The sequence below is a fragment of the Muntiacus reevesi genome, chromosome 3 (genome assembly GCF_963930625.1).
Source record: "Muntiacus reevesi chromosome 3, mMunRee1.1, whole genome shotgun sequence".
NCBI lineage: Eukaryota > Metazoa > Chordata > Mammalia > Artiodactyla > Cervidae > Muntiacus > Muntiacus reevesi.
The window spans coordinates 112084559-112106681 of NC_089251.1; the positions used below are offsets into that span (position 1 = coordinate 112084559).

The 22123-nt window shown below is 53.3% G+C and overlaps 1 protein-coding gene across 6 annotated transcripts; it reads right to left on the reverse strand.

The window, feature by feature from the left end:
• Positions 1–548: 548 nt before the first annotated feature.
• Positions 549–21060, reverse strand: FGR (FGR proto-oncogene, Src family tyrosine kinase). Of its 6 annotated transcripts, none has more exons than XM_065927561.1 (14): positions 20866–21060; positions 15730–15818; positions 13320–13382; positions 12133–12362; positions 11556–11658; positions 10687–10785; positions 7048–7151; positions 6441–6590; positions 5603–5758; positions 5296–5475; positions 4454–4530; positions 4063–4216; positions 3161–3292; positions 549–3054 (listed from the first exon to the last, which is right to left on the reverse strand). In XM_065927561.1, the coding sequence occupies exons 4-14, from the start codon at positions 12350–12352 to the stop codon at positions 2846–2848; spliced, it is 1584 nt and encodes a 527-aa protein (XP_065783633.1). In that variant the 5' UTR covers positions 12353–12362; positions 13320–13382; positions 15730–15818; positions 20866–21060; the 3' UTR covers positions 549–2845. The 6 variants fall into 6 exon arrangements, with proteins under 6 accessions (XP_065783633.1, XP_065783630.1, XP_065783632.1 ...); XM_065927558.1 differs by having other exon boundaries at positions 12133–12365; XM_065927560.1 differs by lacking the exon at positions 15730–15818.
• Positions 21061–22123: the final 1063 nt, after the last annotated feature.

Here is a 22123-nt window from a genome sequence, read left to right on the forward strand (position 1 = left end):
AAGGTGACCCGCCTGTAATCTCAGGGAGGCAGGGCGAGGATGTGATTGAAATTGAGAAAACAGAGGCCTAATCAATTGCATTGTGCTCTATCTAAAGGGAACAGAAGGATGCACAGAAAAGGGGGTGCAAGGGAGAATTCATTCGGCTGTATCAGAGGGAGGGACGGGGAGCCAGTAGACAGAGGGATTCCAGGTTCAGGCAGCTCTGATCTCAGCTGAGGAGTCATGGGGACCTGGAGGACTCCAGGTGGCTCACTGCCCTGCTGGGCCATCATCTAAACTAAACGGATATCCAGGTACCAGGCAGAGCCCCTTGGGGGCAGATAGGAATATTCTGGTCCCAAAAAAAGACTCTAGAGACTAAGAACACTGATTTTGGAGTCAGAGGACTTGGTTCAAACCCCTGCTCTGCCATTTATGTCCTAGAATCTACTTCACTGCGCCTCAGTTTTCTTATTGGCAAAATTAAGATATAAAGCTATTTCCTCATAAGACTTTCCAAGGATTAAATGGCAGCATGCATGTATAGGATGCCTCACATAGAGTGAATGATCTATAAATGGTAGTGACAAAGACAACTAACATGTGTTGTGCATTTTATTGCCATTTCACAGAAGAAGAAAGTGAGGCTTGGAGCGATTAATAGCTTGTACAACATGACACAATTAGCAAGTGGTAGAGGTAAGAGTCACAACATTACACGACAGTTCCAGAGCTGTGCTCATTATTTGCTTACTCCATGGCAAGTGGAAACACTGGGCCTCTGATTTAAACATCAGGTTCTTGTGAGTTTGGTTGGCCAGAGACCACGGCCTTCTGGAAGCCTTGGTCCCTGAGACTTGGAGTATGCAAAGCGAAGGCTCCCAACACTGCAACCACTTCTCTAAGCAGCCATTTGGCTTCTCTGCATCTTATTGCTCCAGTTCAGCCATCCCTAGCAGAGGGCTGAGCACAGGGAATGCTCCGTCTGCACTGGCCACCTCATCCTGTTTCCTTTAGGTCGCTTAACTTGGGGAGTTTCCAGGGAATCCTTCTACCAATATTTAGAGACAGAAGCATCCCCTAAACATCCACTGGGGCAGACAGGATCCTTTCCCCAAACCCAGAGGTAGCAAGGTCTGGTAGAGAGATCATGGACCTTGGTTCAGATCCCAGCTCTTTCTCATATATGTGTGACCTTGGTACATCAGGTAATCCCTGGGCCTTAGTTTCCTTGCCTGTAAATCGGGGGCTGATCATAGAATCAGATTCAGGACTCGATTAAACAAAAAGATGACCGTAAAGACATCTGGCATTCAGCTGACATTTAATAAATGAGTTATTATTATTACTATTTCTCCCAGGCCTGACTGTGAACTCCTCCAGGAAAGGGACAGGTCTTGTTCAGATCTGTGTTCCCAGGCTCCTGCCTAGCAAAGGGCCCTTCACAGAGCCAATACTTAGTCATTGTTTGCCAAGCATAGCCTTGATTCCCAGTTCCCAGACTCTTTCCCCTGGCTATTCCCTTAGTGAGTTAAGGGTCAACAACTTCTTGATGGGAGAGGTGGGAATCCTTATTCCCTGTTCTTGTTTCCACCCAGAGTCACATTAGCTGCAGGAGTTTCTCAAAGGGGGACCCAGGGAGTAGAACAAGTCTTCACTGCACAGGTACATGTCAGGATGTTAAGTACCCCACTCCCTGTCCATTACATGCCAGCAGGAGCCCCCCCCTCCGCCATCACTGTGACTAACAGAACTGCCTCCAAACCTCTCCAAAAGCCCCTTGGGGGAAGAGTTGCCCCAAGTGAAATCCAAGGAGCTAGACTCTCAGGCCTCTGCCCACCCAGCCCTACCTCTGTCCCTTCTGGGGAGCTGCAGAGGATTCATTGTGGTCCTCCCCCTGCCTCAGTGGAGGAGGCCTGAGGTTCTGCTGAGGTGCCTGTGATGAACAGTAAATCTGTTGAAATCAAGTAAAGACTTAGTGAAACCACTGCATGCAGACTGAAAGCCACATCAGTAATGAAGGGGATATTTTGATCTCCAGTTACTTGATTCTATATCCATCTCTCAGCTCATCCTAAGCTCATATGAGGATGAGATTCAGGACTTTGGGGTGTCCTAGAACACACCTTGGGTGCCCTGTGATTAGCAGGCATTAGGGCTCTCTTTAACCTCCTCCTCCTCCCAGCAGTCAAAGCAGGCCCACTCACCTCCCACTGACCACCGTCCCTCCCACAGAAAGAAATTTTCATGGCTCAAGGATTCATATGGTCACTCTTCTTATTTACAAAATCAGTAAACACACACATGATTCAGAGAGGTGATAAGCCCTCTGTAGCCCTCTCTTTCACCCTGACTTGGACCCCAGTCGTGGACGAGAGCATCCACCCAGCGGGAAAGGGATCTGACAGAGATTTTCCCTGTGTTTGTAACTTACAGACATGAGGGAATTGAGTAGGAGGTGAATTCTGGGGGTCTGGACCAGGGTGGGTTGACAGGCAGGAAAGCAGGGACAGGAGGTAAGTGAGGGAAAGGATATACAATTTTATAAATAACTAGAAAAAAATCTCAGCATTTCTTTTTTTGGGGGAAGGGGCACAGGCAGGAAGGCTAGAGGCATGTAGGGGCTTAAGTGGGAAGAGGAGAGATAGAGCTGGGGCCAGAGAGGGTGAGGGATGATCTCTGAGCCTCGATTTGCCCCATTTTTTAAATGAATAGGTTGCCCTAGATGAACCTAAAGCAACTTGCTTACTCTGACATGCTAGGACTCTATAGGGTTCTAGGCCTGGGGGTTTTGGGACCAGAGCCCTAGGAATAGGAAGGGGTTGGCAGGCACCCCCAGAGAGGTGGTTGATGCCCAATCAGGCTATGTCTCATCCCCAGGCTGGTACTGGGGTTCTGTGGAGGTGAAATAGTCCTCAAGGAAGGACTGAAGGTACTCGAAGGTGGGTCTCTCCTCTGGGTCCAGACGCCAGGTTTGTTCCATGACTTCATACAGGGATGCTGGGCAGCCTGGGGGGCACGGCATGTGGTAGCCATGCTCCACTTGTTCCAACACTTCGCGGTTATTCATGCCTGGAAGGTAGGGCTCTGTCAGTCAGAGGGCCTAGCCCTCTGAAGAGGCAGCTAGGAAGTAGCTCTTCCCATGACCACCTTTCCACCTCCCCATCCCCCGGCAAACCTGGGTAGGGGACTCGGCCCTTGGTGATGAGTTCAGTGAGCAGGATCCCAAAGGACCATACATCTGACTTGATAGTGAATCTGCAAAAGAGGGCAGCCTCTGGGGCTGTCCACTTGATGGGGAACTTGGTCCCTGGAGAGATTGAGGGAGAAGGGAAAGTTAGTGAAGAAATCCCTGGGAATAGCTGGATTAAAAGAATGGCATCTTTAGGAATGGGAACCCTAAGCACAGAGGTCTCTGGGCATAACAGGAAGGACCTGGTATCTAGCCAGAACTTGCTAAGGGTGTAGTATAGTGCTGGGCACTTTGCAAACATTGTAATAATTCTCATCATAATTATAGCTAACACTCGTATAGCCTCGACCATGTGCCAGGCACTGTTTTAAGCAATTTACGTGCATTAACTCATTTTAACCTTCAGGAAAACCCTGTGAGTTTTATTACTACTTTTTTTTTTTTACTAGTATTATCCCGATTGTACAGAAGAGGAAAAGGTGGCACTAAGTCGTTAATAACTTGCCCAAATCATGCAGCTTCCAAGGGGCTAGGATTCAGACCTAGGCATTCTGGCTACAGCGTTTTTGCTATTACACTTTATGGTCTTGAGATTTATAGAGGTGCCTGGCACATAGGAGGTGCTTGATAAATATCTGTTGTCTGAGTATTTTCATTGGGATTATTCACTGAGAATTCCATTGTGAGAAAAGACAGCTCCCAGAGAGGTTAAGTGACTTGCCCAAGGCCACATGGCTGGTAAGTGGAGGAACTGGGTTTGAACCCAGAGTTGCCTTTTACATTATATCGGAGTAGGAGTGTCTTGGATGGTCTGGGAGGAGGCGGGGCCCCAGGGCAGCCCCTTGGTGCACTGGAGAGCTCTTGGAAGGAGGGGTGAGGCAGGGCACCTTGCTGGGGGTTGTACTCGTCATCCTTGATGAGACGGGCCAGCCCGAAGTCAGCAATCTTGCACACCAGCCGCTCCCCGACGAGGATGTTGGCTGCCCTGAGGTCACGGTGGATATAGTTCATGCGCTCCATGTAGGCCATGCCCTCAGCAACCTGGGGGCGAAGGAATAGAGAGATGAGGACACCATATTTGTGTAAGCGATCATTTGAAAAAATCCCATTTTTCAGACTGGGGCCCAAAGAGAGAGGCAGGGTCCTGCCTCAGGTCGCACAGATGGTCCAGGCATTGGGGCTGCACTTCCAGGAGCAGGCTAGGTGCTGGAGGACCCAGGGGTTTGTGGAAGATAATAGGAGGGGCTCTGAGAGATAAAGGCGGCTGTCCCAGTTTACCTGTGCTGCCATGTCCACCAAATGGGGCAGCTTCAAAACATGACCCTGCCGGTCCTTGAGGAACTCCAGCAAGCTACCTGGAGAGAAGAACTCAGAAAATCAGCAGCAGGAAGAAGAGGGTGGGATGATTTGAGAGACTAGTATCCAAACATGTGCATTACCATATGCAAAAGAGATAACCAGTTTGATGTAGGAAGCAGGGCACCCAAACCTGGTGCTCTGTGAGGACCTGAAGGGATACGGATAGGGAGGGAGGCGGGAGGGACCTTCAGGGTGGAGGGGACACATGTATCCCTATGGCCGATTCATACTGATGCATGGCAAAAACCATCGCAGTATTGTAAAGTAATTATCCTCCAATTAAAATAAATTAATTTTAAAAAAAGAAAGAAAGAAAAGCAGCAGTTAAGACCCTACTCCCAGCCTAGGGCCTGCCATCTCTCGCTTGGCCCCGCCCCCTGCTCCCAGGCCTCTCACCCTAGATGCGCGCCCCCCAAGCCCACACACACACCCACTCGGGATCGCGCCAGGTGCCTCCACCCCTCACGGATTTCGCCCAGACCCTACTCCCACGGACAACCCTATTCTGCCCACATGTCTTGGACGGCCCCACGAGGCTCCGCCCCCGGGCACAGACCCCGCCCAGTCTACCTTGGCCCCGCCCAAACCCCCGGTGTTTCTTTTTTTCTCCTTCCGGGGCCCCTCACTCGGTCTGTGCCCAGCGTTCCTCGTCCCTTCACAAACCGCCACCCCGGTTTCCTCCCCCAGATAAACCCACATTAACCTGGGAATCCCCCCGCAAACCCCGCCTTCCCAGACCCGCGTGCTGACGCGCCCCTCACCGTGGCACATGAACTCGGTCACGATGTAGATGGGCTCCTCAGACACCACCGCGTACAGCTGCACCAGCTTGTCGTGGCGCAGCAGCTTCATGATCTGCGCCTCCGCCAGGAAGGCCTTCGGGGACATGGTGCCCGGCTTCAGCGTCTTCACCGCCACCTTGGTGCTGCCGTTCCACGTGCCTGTTGGGTGGAAAGCCTTGTCTGGACCAGCTCCCTGCCGCCCCCAGACCTCGCCCCGGCCTCGGCCCGATCCCCCACACCACCACTCCCACCCACACCCCCTCCCCGGCTCTCGGGACCTCCGTACCAAGCCACACATCCCCGAAGCAGCCGGTGCCCAGTCGGCGCTCCAGCGTGATGGAGCTGCGGCTGATTTCCCAGGCGTCCTTGGCCAGGCCCAGCGTCTGCGGCTTCATGGTGGTGCAGGCCGCAGTGAGCAGATGGCACAACCCATCGTTCACCTCTGGGCAGCGGGGCATTGGGAAGTTGAAGGTCAAAGGCGGCCAGGATGCTCCACACATTCCTCATTCCAACCCCAGCCTCCAAGACCAGTTACAAGTCACTAGAGCACCCCTGAGGGTCACAGGCCAGGGCAGAAGGCAACCCAGCCCACTGAGTAGGTGAACATGTTGGTGCCCAGGGAAGGAGGTGGCACCCAAGGGAGAGATGCTTCCTGTAAGGATTGACGGCCTTCCCTTAAGAGGTGGCCTCCAGCTGGGCCTCCAAGGATAAGATGGGATTCTGACAGGTGGAAATGGACTTGGGAATTCCAGACAAAGGTGTGGACACAAAGCCTTCACCCTTCCACAGACTTATGCTTGGCCTAACCAACCAAAGCAAAAACTGGGATTGGATGCTAAACTTCTCCTCCACCCTAGAGCCCATCCTCCAAGTCAGGTCCATTCAGTCTCCTACTCAGCTCAGACATTAGCGGGGGCGCTCTCCGGCCATGCAGAGCTTTACGCCTCAGTTTCCTCTGGAAACTTACAGAGCAGGATCCTGGGCCAGGCGTCCAGACAACTTGGGTTTTAGTTCCGGTCCAGGCACAACTGTTTTGGGAGCCCCTTCCCTTCCCTGGGCACCTCAGTCGCAGCTGATTGGTTTAGGAATCTCAAACGCACGCCAGCCTGAAGGGCTGCCCTCACCAAGGTAGTGCTGCACCAGCTCCTGCACAGAGTCAAACTGGGCCCTCGTGGTGATGTAGTAGCCCCCGGTGTCCAGCTTCCGGATCTTGTAATGCTTCACGTGATCGCCTCTGGCCTGGTCCCAATCCCGGATGGACAGGGAGTAGGCGCCTGTGGGCAAGGATCACCTTTGGGTCTGCTTTCCTCCTTACCACCCCTAGTCTGGGAGCCTGGAGAAGCCCAAAAGGCTGGGGACTCTGAAGTTGGATGGCCACACCCCTTGAATCCAGTTCCCGTCTTAGCTCAGCCCCTCCAACCCTGTCCCAGTCTTGGCCCTGACCCAAGCCCCACCCCACTGCTCCTGAAAGTGAAGTGAAAGTGAAAGTCGCTCAGTCGTGTCCGACTCTTTGCGACCCCATGGACTATACAGGAATTCTCCAGGCCAGAATACCGGAGTGGGTAGCCTTTCCCTTTTCCAGGGGATCTTCCCAACCCAGGGGTCGAACCCAGGTCTCCCGCATTGCAGGCAGATTCTTTACCAGTTGAGCCACAAGGGAAGCCCATTGCTCCTAGCCCCACCCAAATGGCTAGCCTGCCCCCATTGGGTGGGCAGTGGCAGAACCCTCACCTTTGGTGGTCTCGCTCTCTCTAATGAGAAAGGCCCCTCGGGAGTTCCCTGGGGAGAGTAGCTGCCTCTCAGCATCCTTCCTCCCGATCTTTCCGAAGTACCACCTGTTGGGAAAGGCCATGGAGAGTCAGATACACCTGGCTCAACCCCCAACTGAGCCTCCCAGGAAAAGTCACCTCACTAGCCAAGATTCAATTTCCTTACCCATGAAACAGGGATCACACATCTGCTTTGCAGCCTGACAAGGAGGATCACAGAGCAGAGATGTCAAGAATGCCTGGCACATAGTTACCCAATGAAGCTTAGGCTTCTCCTCTTCACTCTCCGGGTTTCCCTCTTAGTTATTTATTTATTTGGCTGCAAGGGATCTTCCTTTCACTAAGAAGGCTTCTCCCTAGTTGGGGCTCACACAATCTAGAGGGCGGGCTCAGTAGTTGTGTGCATGGGCTTAGTTGCCCCCACGGCACGTGGGATCTCAGTTCCAGGACCAGGGGTCGTATCCCTGTCCCCTGCATTGGAAAGTGGATTCTTAATCACTGGACCACTAGGGAAATCTCCTCTCTGAGTGTCTCCTGAATTAAAACTGCTAGACGTCATCAGGGGTTCACTACAGTTCCTTCCATAGGCTCATTTACAGATGAGGAACTTGAGGTTCAGAGAGGAGAACTGACCTGCCCACAAGGCTAGCTGATGAGCTCTATCTAAAACCTTTGCCTCCCACCCTACTTCTTTTCCCAACATCACACGCAGTCACTCTGGTTCCTCTCTCCACATGCCCCTCAAACCCCTTCCTCATTTGGCGTCCAGAACAACACCCTTTTCTTCTACTCTTCCTTTCTTTTTTTACCCCCTTGGCCATAGAGCATGACTTGCGGGATCTTAGTTCCCTGCTTCAGGGATTGAACCCAGGCCAAGGCAGTAGTTAGGACGCTGAGTCCTAACCACTGGACCACCAGGGAAGTCCCCTTCTCCCTCTTTTGAACTGCTTCTCCCCAGTTCTGACTGCTGCTTTTCCTCCACTTTCTAAAGTCTGGATGTTGTTCTAAGTCTCAACTTCAACTGAGACCTCAAGCATTCCTGTTATCTCTTGGATATACCTCCTGGGACTGAACTGTAGCCTTGAGCCAACAGTGAGAGTACAATGGGAGGAGAGCCAAAGTGACCATAGGTGCCACAGAAGACTCAGGTGTCATTTGATCAGTAAATCGGCTTATGATCATTTTGGGCTGAATTAAAAGGAGCACAGTTTTCAAATTAAGGGAGGTGGCAGTCTCAGTGAACTCTGGGACTGTCAAGCCATGCCTGGTTACTAAGCACAGTCTGGGGAACAAGGAAAGTATTGGCGAGTAGTGTCCAGGCAGGCAGGCAGGGTGGGGAAAGGAGAAACTGTGTAGACAGATCACATTCTCAAGTTTTTTCAGTGCTCTGCCCCTTCCTTATACCGGGATCTTAGCTACTTCCTTAATCATTGACACAACAATAACGGCACCTATTCTGTGTCAGGCTCTGCTGTCTTACATGTGTGTATCCATTTCATTCTTATAACAATATTGTGAAACAAGTACTGTTATTAACCCCCATTAGACAGATGAGGAAATTGAAATACCTAGTGGTTAAGCAACTTACCCAGAGCTGCACAACTCTTAAGCTGTGCTGCCAGAATAGGAACCCAAGCTGTCTGCTCTCGGCCTGCGCTCTTAACCACGACAGCACTCTTAACCACAATGCTGCACGGAGCACCTCTCAGAGCTTCATGACACTGCCTCTGAGATGTGGACCCCCAGACTTCTCACCTGCCTCATCACCTCTCCTCTCCTCCAAGAAGCCTCCCATCACCGTCTCCGGATGAAGGCCTCCTGCCGTCTGAGCTCTGGAGCCCGTCCGCTGGCCTCTGCTCAGGGACACCTCTTCCGCAGCGACCAGCCCCCACCTGCCTCCTCTCCATCCCACCAGCCCCTGCCTGTGGCCACACTTCTTCTTTCCCCAAAGGAAACCATTCTAAGCTCTATCTTACCACCAATGTTCTGCTGTATCTCTCACCTTCCTTCACTTGAAAAAGCCCTTCACACTTGTGTCTCTGCTTCCTCACCTCCCACTCCCTCCCAGGCTCTGCTGTCTGGCCTCCACCCTGACTTCAGGCAGAGGGATGTCTGACCAAGGTCAACCCTGTTGCCAAATCCAGTGGCAGCTTCTGACATTCCCTCTCTTGTTTCCTGAAACCTCCCTTCTGCCTTCTGGGTTGCTCTGACTTGGCTTGGCCTGCTCTGCCAACAGCTCCCTCTCCCTCACGTCCAGCTTTTTCCAGAGTTGGGTCCTAGGACCAGTCTCTTTCATTTTCTTCCTTCACTCCTCTGTGCAGCTCTGATGATTCTTTCCACTCTGAACAGAGTCCTGAATTTCCACCCCAGCCCAGGCGTGACCTCTGCAAGAGCCAAAGCCAACAAACTAAGGAATCTCAGTGATGGTTAGAAAAGGATGCCCCTTCATCTGGGCTAATGCAGGCACATGGCTTAGCATGGGCTGGGCAGTTCTCATACAAAGCATACCCAATCTAACTGCTGACCTAATTGTGAGTGTTCCCCTCCATGAATTCCACCTAACAAGCAAACCCCTCCTCATGTATCTGTACCTGTTTCTGGGTTCCCCACTTTAGCAAACAGCACCCACTTGGCTCCACAGGAAGTCTTTGGGTCACTTTGGATTCCTCTCACTTCCCGCAACCCAGCAGCAAATCAGTCACCAAGTCCTCGTGACTCCTACTCTGCAGTCTCTCCAATCTCTACTTTTCCTATATATGGATGTATATGTGAAGCTAGATAAAAAGCGTGAGCCTCAGTTTCCTCATCCGTAAAATCCATAGAGAATTAAATGAATCAAGGTATATAAAGTACCTGTCACAGTATCTCAATTTCATCAGGGTATTAAAAAATGATATTTCTTTGATTCCTTAACAGAATTAATTCTAAGTAATGTCTCCTTCTATGTGTTTAGCACTTCACAGTTTTTTAAAAAGCTCGTACACTGTTGTTATCGCTGAGAGAATATGTATTTATATATGTCTTCCCTAGTGGTTCAGTTGGGAGAGAATCTGCCTCCAATGCAAGTGACCCAAGTTCAGTCCTTGGGTTGAAGGGAATGGCAACCCACTCCAGTACTCTTGCCTGGAGAATTCTATGGACAGAGGAGCCAGGCAGGCTACAGTCCATGGGATCGCCAAGAGTTGGACATGACTGTGTGACTAACTTTCACTTTCATATATATATAACGCTTAGCAAATGTAGCCAGACTAGCTGGGTTCAAATACCAGCTCCAGGTACTTACTAGCCATGTGAACTTGGGCAGGATATTTAATTTCTCTCTGCCTCAGTTTCCTCATTTGTAAACCAGTATAGTATTAGTTTCAGACTTTGTTAATACACAGAAAACACTCCGAATAGTGCTCAGAACAAGGTACGAGCTGGATAATATTACCAACTGTTAGTATCATCTCTCTTATCTCCTTGTATCCTCACAATGACCTTACAGGATTATAGATAAGGAGACAGGCTCAGAGTGTAGCTGCAACTTGCTCAAGAGTGGCCTTGAATCTGGACTCCGCAGCCCTGCCCTTAAGGCTGGCGTCCCCCCATCCTTACTCACTCTTCAGCCTGGATGGAGTCCACAGGGGCCACGTAGTTGCTGGGAATGTAGCCAGTGTGTCCGGAGCTGAGGGACCGAGCCTCCCACCAGTCACCCTCGCTGGAGACACAGAACAGAGGGTTTCGTTGGCAACCTAGCCCCTGGGGCACCGTGGGGCCAGCCAGGGTCACATCAAGGATCAGGCGAACACTGGCCCTGCCAACCTCTCACCCGGAACACGCCACCCCCAGGGCTTTTGCCTGTTTTGCCCCCAGCCACTGCAGCTGCCCTGGGAGATTTTTCTCCGCAGAAGGAGTATGTGTGGGGACATCTGGGCCTCCTGGCGTTCTTTTCTGGCACCTCAGCTGGGCTGGGGTTTGGGCAGGCAGTGAACAGCTAACTAGGTCACTTCCCCATTAAAAACCCCTCCAATGGCTACATTTCCTTCTTGATAAAATCCAGACTCCTTAAGATGGCTTAAAAAGCCCTGCGGAATCTGTTCCCACCCAGTCCTCCAGGATCTGTTCTGCACTTCAGACTTTATGACCCTCCTATACTGAACCACTTGGTGGTTTCCAGAAGTCATCATTTAGTTTCATTCTAACTCTCTTCCTTTTTTGTTACCTCTTCTTTCAATGTCTCTTCATTTTTCTAGTCTCAGTTTAGAAATCACCTCCTACAGAAAGCCTGCCCTGATCACTGCTACCCTCGAGGCCCTGGCTGGCAGTCTTTCCGTGCCCATAGTTCCTCAGGCTTCCCCTACATAGTAGCAGTTATCCAGAGATTGTTATTGTCATGTCTCCTTCTCCAGTTAGACTGGCATTTCCTGAGGACAAGGACCAGGTAAGATTCCTCTCTGGGTCCTGAGCTGGGGGGGCCTGATCACTTACGTGTTGTTCAGGATATGGAACTTCTCGCCCTTGGTGAAGGTGAGATCGTCCTCCGTTCGGGCCTCATAGTCATAAAGGGCGATGAACATGGTCACCCCAACCCCTGCAGAGCCAGGGTTACTCATCAGAGGGCCCCCCAGAGGCTGCACCCCCAGAGTCCTGTTCCCCATACAAGCGCTCTGCCTCCCCACTGTGACAGTGCCCTGGAGCTCAAAGGTCTTTGGAATCCAATGGATTTCTGATTTGGACCTCACGGATTCAGGACACACACCATCGAGCTCATCCCTCCTCCCTTGGGGGCTCCCTGGGAGTCCCTTCTGCTCTCCCCCACCAAGCAGACATCCCACTGGTAACTGTCTTCAGAGTCCTTTTGTCAGATGGGGAACAGAGCTCTGTCTGCCCCTCAGATGGGGGTTTCTGAGGGTAGGGCTGGATGCACTCCCTCAGACTGGACACTAAAAGCAGAGCTGTGTCTCCCAAGTCATCCTGGAGGTTACGAAGGACAAGGCCAAGTCTCTCCTCCCCTGAGGTCCTGCGAGGGTCCAGTCAGTGCCTGCCTCCAGCCCCCTGGACTCACCTGAGATGCCCCGGATGGTGCCCGCATCAAGGAAGGCGGAGCTGGCGGGCTGCGGGGAAAAGCTGTTGTAGTTGGGGATGTGGGGAAAGGAAGACGTAGGCCGGCTCTGCGTAGGGTCGGGGCCATAGCGGTCTGCAGCCCCATAGCTCCTGAAGTCCCCTTCTAGGCTACCATCCTCCTTGGCCCCCGGCTCCAACTTCTTGCAGAACACACAGCCCATGCCAGGTGCCCTGCTATAGAAGGGGGGCATGCTTCACTCGGGGGTCCCTGTGAAACCTGCCACCCTAAGCACACGTGCACGCACACTGACATACACGCACACAGGCGTGCAGCTGCCTTGCCCAGGCCTGGGGGGAGGGGGTGCTCCCCAAGTGGAGGGATAAAGGGGGGGCGGGGTCACCATTCCCTCCACCCCTACAGCTGCTTTAGTGTTTCTGGAGAGTATGTATCTCCTCCACGGGACTGGTTTTCTGTTTCGGGATGTTTCTGTATTTATTTATATGTTTTTGCCTCCTATTGCTTCAGTGTGTTGGGTTTCTATGACCCCCTCAGCGTGCTTGTGTGTGTATCTTTCTTGTGTCTCTGAGTATTTGTGAGTTTGCTTGTGGGTGCGTGTCTTTGTGTGTGTCTGGGCAGCTCTTTGTGAATGTCTCTGTCTGTGTGTATGTGAGTGTGTGGACGTTCTTGTATGAAACGACTCTGTGTGCTCATGTCTGTTGGAGTGTGTCCATATGCACGCGTTTCTGTGTCAGCATGGGTGTGTGTGCCTGTGTTTGCAGGCGTGTGTGAGTGAGTGTGTCTGTGTGTCATGACCATGCATGTGGCCCTGTGTGGGAGTACTTGTGCCTGTCTGCGTGTGTGTATCTGTGTGTGCAGGTCTGCATCAGTCTGTGTGGGTATGTGCGTGTCCATGCGTGTGCGCATGTCTGTGTGTCGATGCGTGTTTGTGTGTGAGTGCGTGTGAGGGCTGTGTGCCTGCACCTGGAGAGTCCCTGCAGAGGGGGATCAAGGCCATTTCCTGTCGTGGGTCCAGCCTCTGGCCTTTCAAGCTGCCTCACTCTGGCTCCCCCATCTGTTACCTAGCAACAGGGCCCTTGTAGGAGGAAGGGGCTGTGAGGAATTGTGGGGCCCAGAGAGGCCACCGCCACCCCATTTCCTGACCCAGGGAGCCCTCAGCCCCCACTCACCCCTCAGGCCCCTACTCCTGCGTCAGTGGGGCTTCGGCATGGTCCTTGGGAGGGGCCGGAGACCTGAGGGCGAGGCAGAGGACACGGAAGATGAAGTCCCTGCCAGGCTTCTGGCGGCCAGATGCCCACGCCCGTCCTCTCCAGGGAAGCCAGGGGCCTGGGCTCTGCCCCGACAGGACTCCTCCTTTCTTTTCTTCCTGGGCTCCATGGCTCATTTAAACATCCACCCTCACACAAGACCCACCACCCACGCCAGCCTGCTCACACTCATCTCCACCTGACACATTAGCACATGAGCAGCAGAGTCACACGCAACACGCACACGCACCCCTGCGTGAGTGGGCTCAGCAGCACCACCACACAGCAACACAACTAAGCCACACGAGCCCAAGCCCCGGTGCACGGTAGCGTGCACACATGCACGTGCACACAGGTTGCCCGCTCGGGCTAATAGACTCGTACACTCACGTATGCACATCTCTGGGTTAGACCCAGGTCTCTGTCAGCCCTGTTCAGTTCCCCCTAGGCCTCTGATCACTGTCTTCTAAAACCAAGCCCTCCCTCTGGGCTCTGCCTTGGCACCCACCCTGGTCTGGGTAAATCCCAGCAACCCCAGGACTCCATTGAGTAGCCGAGGGAAGGAGGACACCTACCTCCAGAGCTTGTTCCACACCATGGAAAGGCCCAAGTCAGAAGTCAGGACCACCAGGTCTGACCTGGGGTACCCCCAAGGGAGCCAAGGCTTTCCTGGTAGCTGTGTCCTCTGAGTGACAGGCAGGCAGGTCATTGAGCAAGGGCTCTCCACGCCCTGCCAGAAACTCCGCCATTGCAACACTTAGAGAGGAACTGCTGGGGAAAGGGCTCGACTTCCTCAGATGTGAGCTCCAGGGTGGGGCCAACCCAGTGTGCCTTTGTTTCTCCCAGAGGACCCTCGGGACAGGTGTCCCACCTTGCCTTTCTCGACTCCGGACTCCTGAGTCCGGTTCCCTTTATGGATATCCCCCTCTCCTCTCTATGGGTCCAGCCCCACCTGTCCAGCCAGCACCACTCACCTCTTCCAGGAAGCCTTCCTGGATCCACCAGATCTAGCTGCTTGGCTGATGGCCCTGTCACATCAGTGCCTTGTGACCCCTGCTCTAGACCCACCAGCCTGTCTCATGCTCCGCTGCAACTGTTCTCCCGTGTATGTGTAGGGGGTGACACCCATGTGGTGAACTACGAGGCGGGCTGTGGTTTGAGCTCCAAAATAGCCCCTGTTCACCAAGCCATTGCTGAGATCTTCACCTCAGGACCTCAGGACCCCTCCCCTGGGGTGAAGCCACTGTCTGAAGGGCTCCAAGGTGCTACAGGGCTGGTGAGGCTCAGGGAGAGTATAGACACAGGGGTGGAGGAGGGGCATCTCCAGCCAGGGAGGGGATTTCAGGCACTCAGGGGACAGATGGGGGTAAGAGGAAAACACAACCTACAGGGTGAGAATGGAGGTCTTCTCACAGGAAGACACGCGCACACCTCAGACAGCACACAGCCCTGCCAACACATTCTCAGATACCCCCATCACCTCGGCTACACAGCAGAGCCTCACATGGAGTGTCTGAGCTCCTCTATACAGATTCACAGACATAGACATCTAGGAATAGACACACACCTTCAGCCTTCACCCATCTACACACACACACAGAGCCTCTCCCATTACAGCCTTCCTCTATGTCAGCCACTGCATTAAACACTTTATACGTATTACCTCAGTTTATTCTCATGACAACTCTACAAGGTTAAGTATTATTATTAATGCTAAGGCACCCAAGGCACAGAGTGGTTTAGAAACTTGCCCAAGGCCACACAGATGAGGTATCCTGGCGTTTGGTTCCAGGATCTGAACCACTTCTCTCCACTGCCTGGTCACAGACACAGAGGATTCCAGCCATTCCTTCAAGCACACACAGGTGTAGTGAGCCTCCACCAGGAAAGCCAGAGATATATGTAGTCTTTCTCTCCCCCAGTCACAGACCCACACAGAGCTCCTCTTGATACGAGTTTCAAACTTACACGATCTCTTGAGTCCCCACTTAGACATGATGCCGCCACGGCCAACAATACACAGCTATATGTTACCCCCATCTTTAAAAATCAGCCTAAGGGGATCCCTGAATTCTGCAAACCTGGAATGGGGAGGGGGTTCAGAGACCCTCCAAGAAGGAGGCAGAGGGAGAGCCCTGGCAAGGCTGATGGCGGGCAGCGGGGGCAGGGGTGAGGGTGTGCCGGTATCGGTTTAGTTCAGTTCAGTCGCTCAGTCGTGTCCGTGCTGGTACACTGACTCTTAAAAGAAACGGAGGAATAAAAAGGCCCAGATTTGTAGCATTTGCTGATTTCCATGGTGTAAATATTCCCACCATAGTCGATTTCAAGTTACCGAAGTGACTTGCTGAATGCTGGGCTGGAAAGAGATTTGCAGAATCAGCTCCCCAGGGCCGGTACTAGGTAGCTGGCTCCAGCACACCACTGCCAGAAAGAAACAAAGAGACAAACAGGGACTGAAATGAGAGGCAGCGAGACAGAGGGGGACAAAGGCTGAGAAACAGAGGGGTAGAGACAGAATGAAAGACACAAAGAGAAAAGAGAAAGGGAACACGGAGGGTCCTCTCTGCTCGGCATCTGCACGAAAACAGCCCCCAGGAATCTGTCCTAGCTCTCATCTCAGCTACAAGCTATCAATGCCTACCTAGGAGCATAATTTGACTTCCTAGAAATCTGGGGAAGCGGGTGGGGAGGCAACAACTATTAGTTTTAAAACGCTAATGTATTAAACACCTACTCTGTGCCTGGGGCTTCCCTGGTGGCTCAGACCGTAAAGAATCCACCTGAAATTCAGGAGACCTGGCTTCCATCCCTGGGTTGGGAAGATCCCCTGGAGAAGGGAATGGCCACCCACTACAGTATTCTGGCCTGGACAATTCCATGGACAGAGGTGCCTGACAGGCTACAGTCCCTGGGACTGCAAAGAGTCGGACACGACTGAGCGACTTTCACGTCTCTTCACTTCACCCTGTGCCTGGCACAATGCCAAGCAAGTCCCATGATGGATCTCATTTAGTGACCTTATGAGGTAGGTTTTATTATTACCCCTATTTTACAGATAAGGAAACCAAGTCACAAAGGTGTTAAATAACTTCCCAAAGACTACCTACACAGCGAATAAGGGGAAGTTAAAACACAACCCCAATCAATTTGGCTCCAAAGTCCATCATAAGCACTGCTGTATTTTGAAGTCCTCATGAAATCAATACAGTATGTACCTTCATGAGCCCTCACAGAGTGCCAAGCCCTGTGCTACACACCTTGAATCCTCATTACAGCCCAGCGCGGGGGAAGTGACCTGCCTAGGTTCTCTCAGCAACCACCGATTTTCAATAGCCCTTAGAATCTGAATCCAGGTCTCTCTTTTCACAGCACCAATATAGGTTTGCCTGCTTACAAAAGGAGCGGCTCAGAGACCCGCCACAAGCGTTCTGGTCACTGCAGGGACTTGAGTCTGTTAATAAACAGGCCTCTTGAACATCTGGTTGACAGGAGTTGGCTTCCAAAGTCTGATCTGGGTCAAAATCAGGCTGTGGATGTCAGAGCTGAGGTCCAATCCTGGACCATGGTGTTCCCACCTTCAGCATCTCCCCCTCTGTGTGGCCTTCCTGAGTTTTGGGGCCTTGGTTGAATGACATCAGCTTTCTGAGCCTCTGTTTTTGCATCTCTATCTTCTGTGCAGTTGTTGGGAAGGCTCTTGGCCAGTGTAATTAAGGGAGGCTGAGAACCACAAGCAGCAAAGCTAGAAGGGCCCCCAGGGATGATTTATCAGTCTACCTCTCTCTTGTGTGGAGAGGGGAAGTGAGTTGTTGGAGGTCAAACAGCCAGACCTGGGATTCAAAGCCAGGACTATTAATTCATGTATAGAATTCTGTTCCCAGCTGTGCTCTCCAAAACCTGAGCAGGGGGGTCATGCTCTCCCTGATTGGTGAATGTCATATTTCCTACCCAGTCCCTGGACAACTGATCATACCACCCCTGCCATATATATGGCAGCTGGCCACAAAGCGGAGAACCTGCCCACCTCCCACCCCTCCTCCTGGACATAGGAGCCCCAGATGCACCCATCCTTTCTTGAGGTCTATACTTGCCAACAGCACATCAGGGCTTTGATGTAGACACAGGATGTCCTGTTTCCCCCTGACTTCTGCCAAGTATCTGTGGGATCTGGAGACTGATTTCGGCTCAAATTCTACCCGACTTGAGACACTGGGCAGGTTGCTTCACTTCTCGCTGAGCTGTAGTTTCTTCGCCTAGAAAATACGAATCTAGATCTCTGCCTCCTGGGGTTGCTCCTGAGCCTCAATTGCGGTCAAGCCCCTAAAAGCACCGGGTGCACTGTAGTTGCTCTGTGAACTTTCACTTCTGATCCCTTCCCTAGAGGAAGCCCCCTCCAAGGCCGAGGGAGGAGACGTGACGGGGCAGAGAAGAAAGAGAAGTGCTAAGAGAAGTGCTCGGGGTGAGGTGGGAGGGCTGAGCTGGCCCAGCCGCCCGGGGGATTTCACCAAAAGGGAACTGGGACTGAACAGGCACAGGAAACCACCATCCAGCAAGAGTTCCGGCTTCTCCTCGGGGCTTCAGGCTGGCCCGGTGGGCAGGCCCAAGTCTCAGGCTCGCTGCAGCCCATCCCTCACCAAGGCCTGGCCCCTCTGATGAAGGCTTCCATTCCTCACTGAGACCTTCCACCCCTCCCTGGTTCTAGTGCCCTTCCTGAGCCTCCCTCTTCCTCACTGAGGCCTTCATCTCTCATAGAACCTCCAACCATCTCACATCACTCAGGCCTTATCACCCCCACCCCTAACACCCAGGGGCTAAGAAGACAAAGCCGGCTCTGATTCTGTCACTCTGGTAAGGCCAGTGTGTGGGGGTGAGGGAGGGGCCACACTAGCTCTCCCGTCCGCAGGGTCCTCACCATGTCAGCTGAATTTTCTCCACTTCTTGTTGGTAAAAGTGTTTTCTCATCGGTTGCTGAAAACCTACCCACTAGCCTCTAAAATAGAGATCTTGAGGGACTTGAGATTCTTGGGGGATGGAAAGCCATAAGTCGGTCCAGGGTGAACTGAGGGAGTAGGAGTCTGAATTTCACAGCGCGGCCAGACAGGAAGTCCCCTTCCCCAGGTCCGGTCAGAGGCCAGCCTGGGTGACTGTGCAGGAAGGGCCCTGGGTCCTCTTTCCCCCGCCCTGGGGTCCCCCTGCCCATCCTCCCAAGGTCTGGCCACTTCCTTTGCCACATCAGCCCCAGGTGGCTGCAGAAAACACCCAAACACCCACACACATGCTCACACGCTCAAGCTCATTCACTCACAGCCCAAACCATGCTCACAAACACTCTCCACCCTCACTCACAGTTTCACACCCACTGGGAAGCAAGAACCAGCCACACAGCCCAGGAAACCCATATGTTTTTTCACCACTGACCCCCCCCCCCCGACTCCCCTCTCCTCTCCAGAGGGCAATGGAATTTGGTCGGGATGAGGAGGGAATGTAGGCTTCAGTTCTGTGTACATCCTTCACCACATCAGGGACAGGATGCCCCAGCTTCTGGGTCCCTACTGCTGACCTCTGTCAGTTATTCACTCCCGAACCTCCATCTTCCCATCTGAGAAGTGGGAACAGAGCCTCGCTCTCCCACCACCACACTCACAGATGGAAGGATGTCAAAAGACTCAGGGATCACTGGTTTCAATAAAACGAAGTTTCAGGTCTTCCCTGGCAGTCCAGAGGTTAAGACTCCACGCTTCCAACGCAGGAGGCATGGGTTCAATCCTTGGTTGGGGAACTAAGATCCCACATGTGGCACAGCATGGCCAAACATTTATTTTATTTTATTTTATTTTTTTTTCTTTTGCCTGACGCGGGTGCCTCTGTGCGTGCGGCGTCGCCTGACGCGGGCATTTTTTTTAAATAAAACAATTTGAAAAAAGAAAACGAAGTTGCAATAAAATGCATATTCTTGAACTTTGCATTATTTGGAATTGAGAAGAGCAAAACTTGCTGACAAACCAGTGTTTATATCATAAACACACACACAAAAAATCACCAAAAAAAAAAAAAAAAGGGGGGGGGGGAGGGTCAAGGACAGTCTCAAACTGGCTGACTTTCCCAGTATGGGGCCTCAACAGACCCACAAATATTTATTTTATAAGAAGTCACCTGTGTTTTTGTCCCTGGAGGCCCTGTCAGGCTTTCTGGTCCAGCTCTATGCTTATGAGAAACGGAAGAGGCTACCCCCCAGGACACCGGGTGGGGTGGGGTATGGGGGTGGGGGAAACTGCTTGCTGCACGCGAGTCCCACCACTGGGGATAAGCTGCGTAGGGGCAGGGATAATTTCCTACATAATGCAAATGAGGAAATTAAGGCCCAGAGAGGCCCCATAATTTGCCTAAAGTCACACAGCAATCAAGGTTCCAGTCTGGCTAAGACCCTGAGACTGCAGATCCCCCGCCACCCCGACCCCTGAACACTTGCACATCGTCGCCTTACTTCTCTGCCCCGCAGCTCGCCCCCAACTAAGGACTCAAAATGGGGGCGGGGGAGGGGCCCACAGAGGGCAGCGCGGGCGTTGAGCCCCGCGGCAGCCCAGCGCAGGGCTCAGTCCCTCCGCCCTCTTGTAACCGTGGAGACAGCCCCTCCCGGCAATCGCGGTCAAAGGCAGGATTTCCGTCGGGGCGGCCAGCAATTCCCGGATCCCGAGAGGAACGTGGACCGAGATCACCGCTGCGGGCGGGGAGGGGGCACCCAGAGAGGCCCATCCCTGCCGAGGGCGGGGACTTCCCCAGGAAACCGGGACCCACGCCTCCTGCGCGTTGCAGGAGTCCCCGCGCCAGCCGGGACCCGCCCACCTGTGCGGGGCTGCAGCGCCTAGGGGGGCGCTTGTGATAGCCTCCCCTCCCTCCCGGCCGCTGGCCTCACCCCACCTCCGACTTCTGCTGATTTCGGATAGAGAGACTTCCTGGACCCTCGGGATTGCGACCCACATTGCGCGTCCTCCAGAAACGGTTTTCCTCGACTCCTTTCTGGCAGACTCCCTCCCCGCCCACCTAAAAGTCGTTCCTCTCTTCCAGACCCCCAGGTTCTCCCCAGATTCTCACTTTCAAGGTCCCTTTTAGTTTCTCAACCCAGATCCTTTTGGGGATCCCCCAGTTTCCCTCTTCCGACTCAGCCCTTTTCCAATTTCGTCTCTGCAGGTTCCCACCAGATCTTTTTGGGGGGCGGGTCCTTTTAGTCTACTTTCCCCGCGTTCCCTCAGCCCTCTCCCCAAATTGTATCCGTTTTTCACTCTCCAGGGTCTCTCCGTTTTCCTGTTTATGTCCTTTTCGGGGTGAGGTCCCTTTGGCCTTCTACTCCCTCAGCTCTCCTCCCCAAGTTTAGGGCTTCCTCTCCGCACCCCGGGTCCCCCTTTCTTCCTAACCACGAAGGGGTTGGGGGCGGGGCACCGCCGGCCCTGCCAGCTCCCCCGACGGCTCCTACCTGGTCCCGGACGAGACCGCTTCTGACTGACCCTGGGGCTAGCCGGCCGGGGCTCCCAGCAGCCACGAGTGCCGAAAGGGGTGGGGGCGAGCAAACGGGGGTGCTGCCCGCCTCTGACCGCGTTCCCCCTCTGGTCAGGGAGGAGGAAGCCGCCTCGTCGGACTTCTCTTATTGCAGCGGCGGCGGCGCGCGCGGTGGCGGTGGCGACGGGGAGAATTTGCAGTCACGCCCCAGCCCCAAGCCAGCTGCCCGGCGGCAGCGGGGAGGGGCCCTCACATCCCAGGCCCTCCCGCCCCCGCTTCCCACCTCCCCGGAGTCACCGCTGCTCAGCTTTCCCAGGCCTCTCCCCGCCCACCCCCGACCCCACCCCAGCGCCTCTCCGCTGACCTGAACCCTTAGACTTCCGCGAGACCCCCTTCAAAGGGGCAGGTTCCTCACACCCAGAACCACCTGCTCATTTAGAATTATTGCACTTGAGGTTAAGAGGGGGCATTTCTCTACCACTGCTCGGCCCTCTGGCCTTTGCAACTGAGAAAAATCGAGGACCACACGGGGACAGGCCTTAACCCAAATTCTCACAGCCGGTTGACCCAAGGCTGCTGTTATCAGAGCCGCTTGGTCTCCAGTCACCATGCTGCGCCATCTTTGGGGAGTGGGCACTGGAGAGGTTCTAGGAGAGTGAGGAGCAGCGGAAAACCCTTTTCTGCTTTTGAGAGGAATCAGTCATCCCGCTACACTGAGCAAGCCGGTAGGTGTCAGCCTCCCCCCCCCCCCCCCCCCCCCCCCCCCCCCCCGCTTTTAGAAAAGCGAAGTATAGCAATTTCTATCACAACAGTTCTAGCCTTTCCAACTAGTAGGGTTCGAGGCCCCTCCCCTCAACCTGGGGTTCAATTTCCACCACTGTTACTTCTTCAGCCTTCAACCAGGACCACAAGAATCTCTCTTGCCTGGGGAGGATGAGATGTGTGTGGGAAGGCTGCTTGGTGGAGAAGTATGTGTGTTGGGATGGTGGGGAGGCTGGGAGGGGGTGTAAGCACAGATGTGTGAGTGTGTGGTTGTAGGCAATGAACACGATGACTGCAATTTTGGAATCAACAACGGGGACCTATTATGTAGGCGTGTGTGAGCAGGGATGCATGTGAATGCCTGTGTGTGTTTGTGCACATGCGTGTGCTCAGGTGTGTCTCAATATGATTGCGGGATGGCAGAGAACAGTGGGGTGCAGGTAAGAATGCCTTTCTCATTGGAGGAAGAGTGG

Excerpts from the sequence above, each read along its gene's own strand:
- FGR (XM_065927560.1), bottom strand. The coding sequence starts at position 12,352 with ATGGGCTGTGTGTTCTGCAAGAAGTTGGAGCCGGGGGCCAAGGAGGAT. Across the intron at positions 5,759-6,440 it reads GCTGGTGCAGCACTACCTTG|AGGTGAACGATGGGTTGTGC; the intron begins GTGAGGGCAGCC and ends CCCGCTGCCCAG. Across the intron at positions 3,293-4,062 it reads CGAGTACAACCCCCAGCAAG|GGACCAAGTTCCCCATCAAG; the intron begins GTGCCCTGCCTC and ends CAATCTCTCCAG.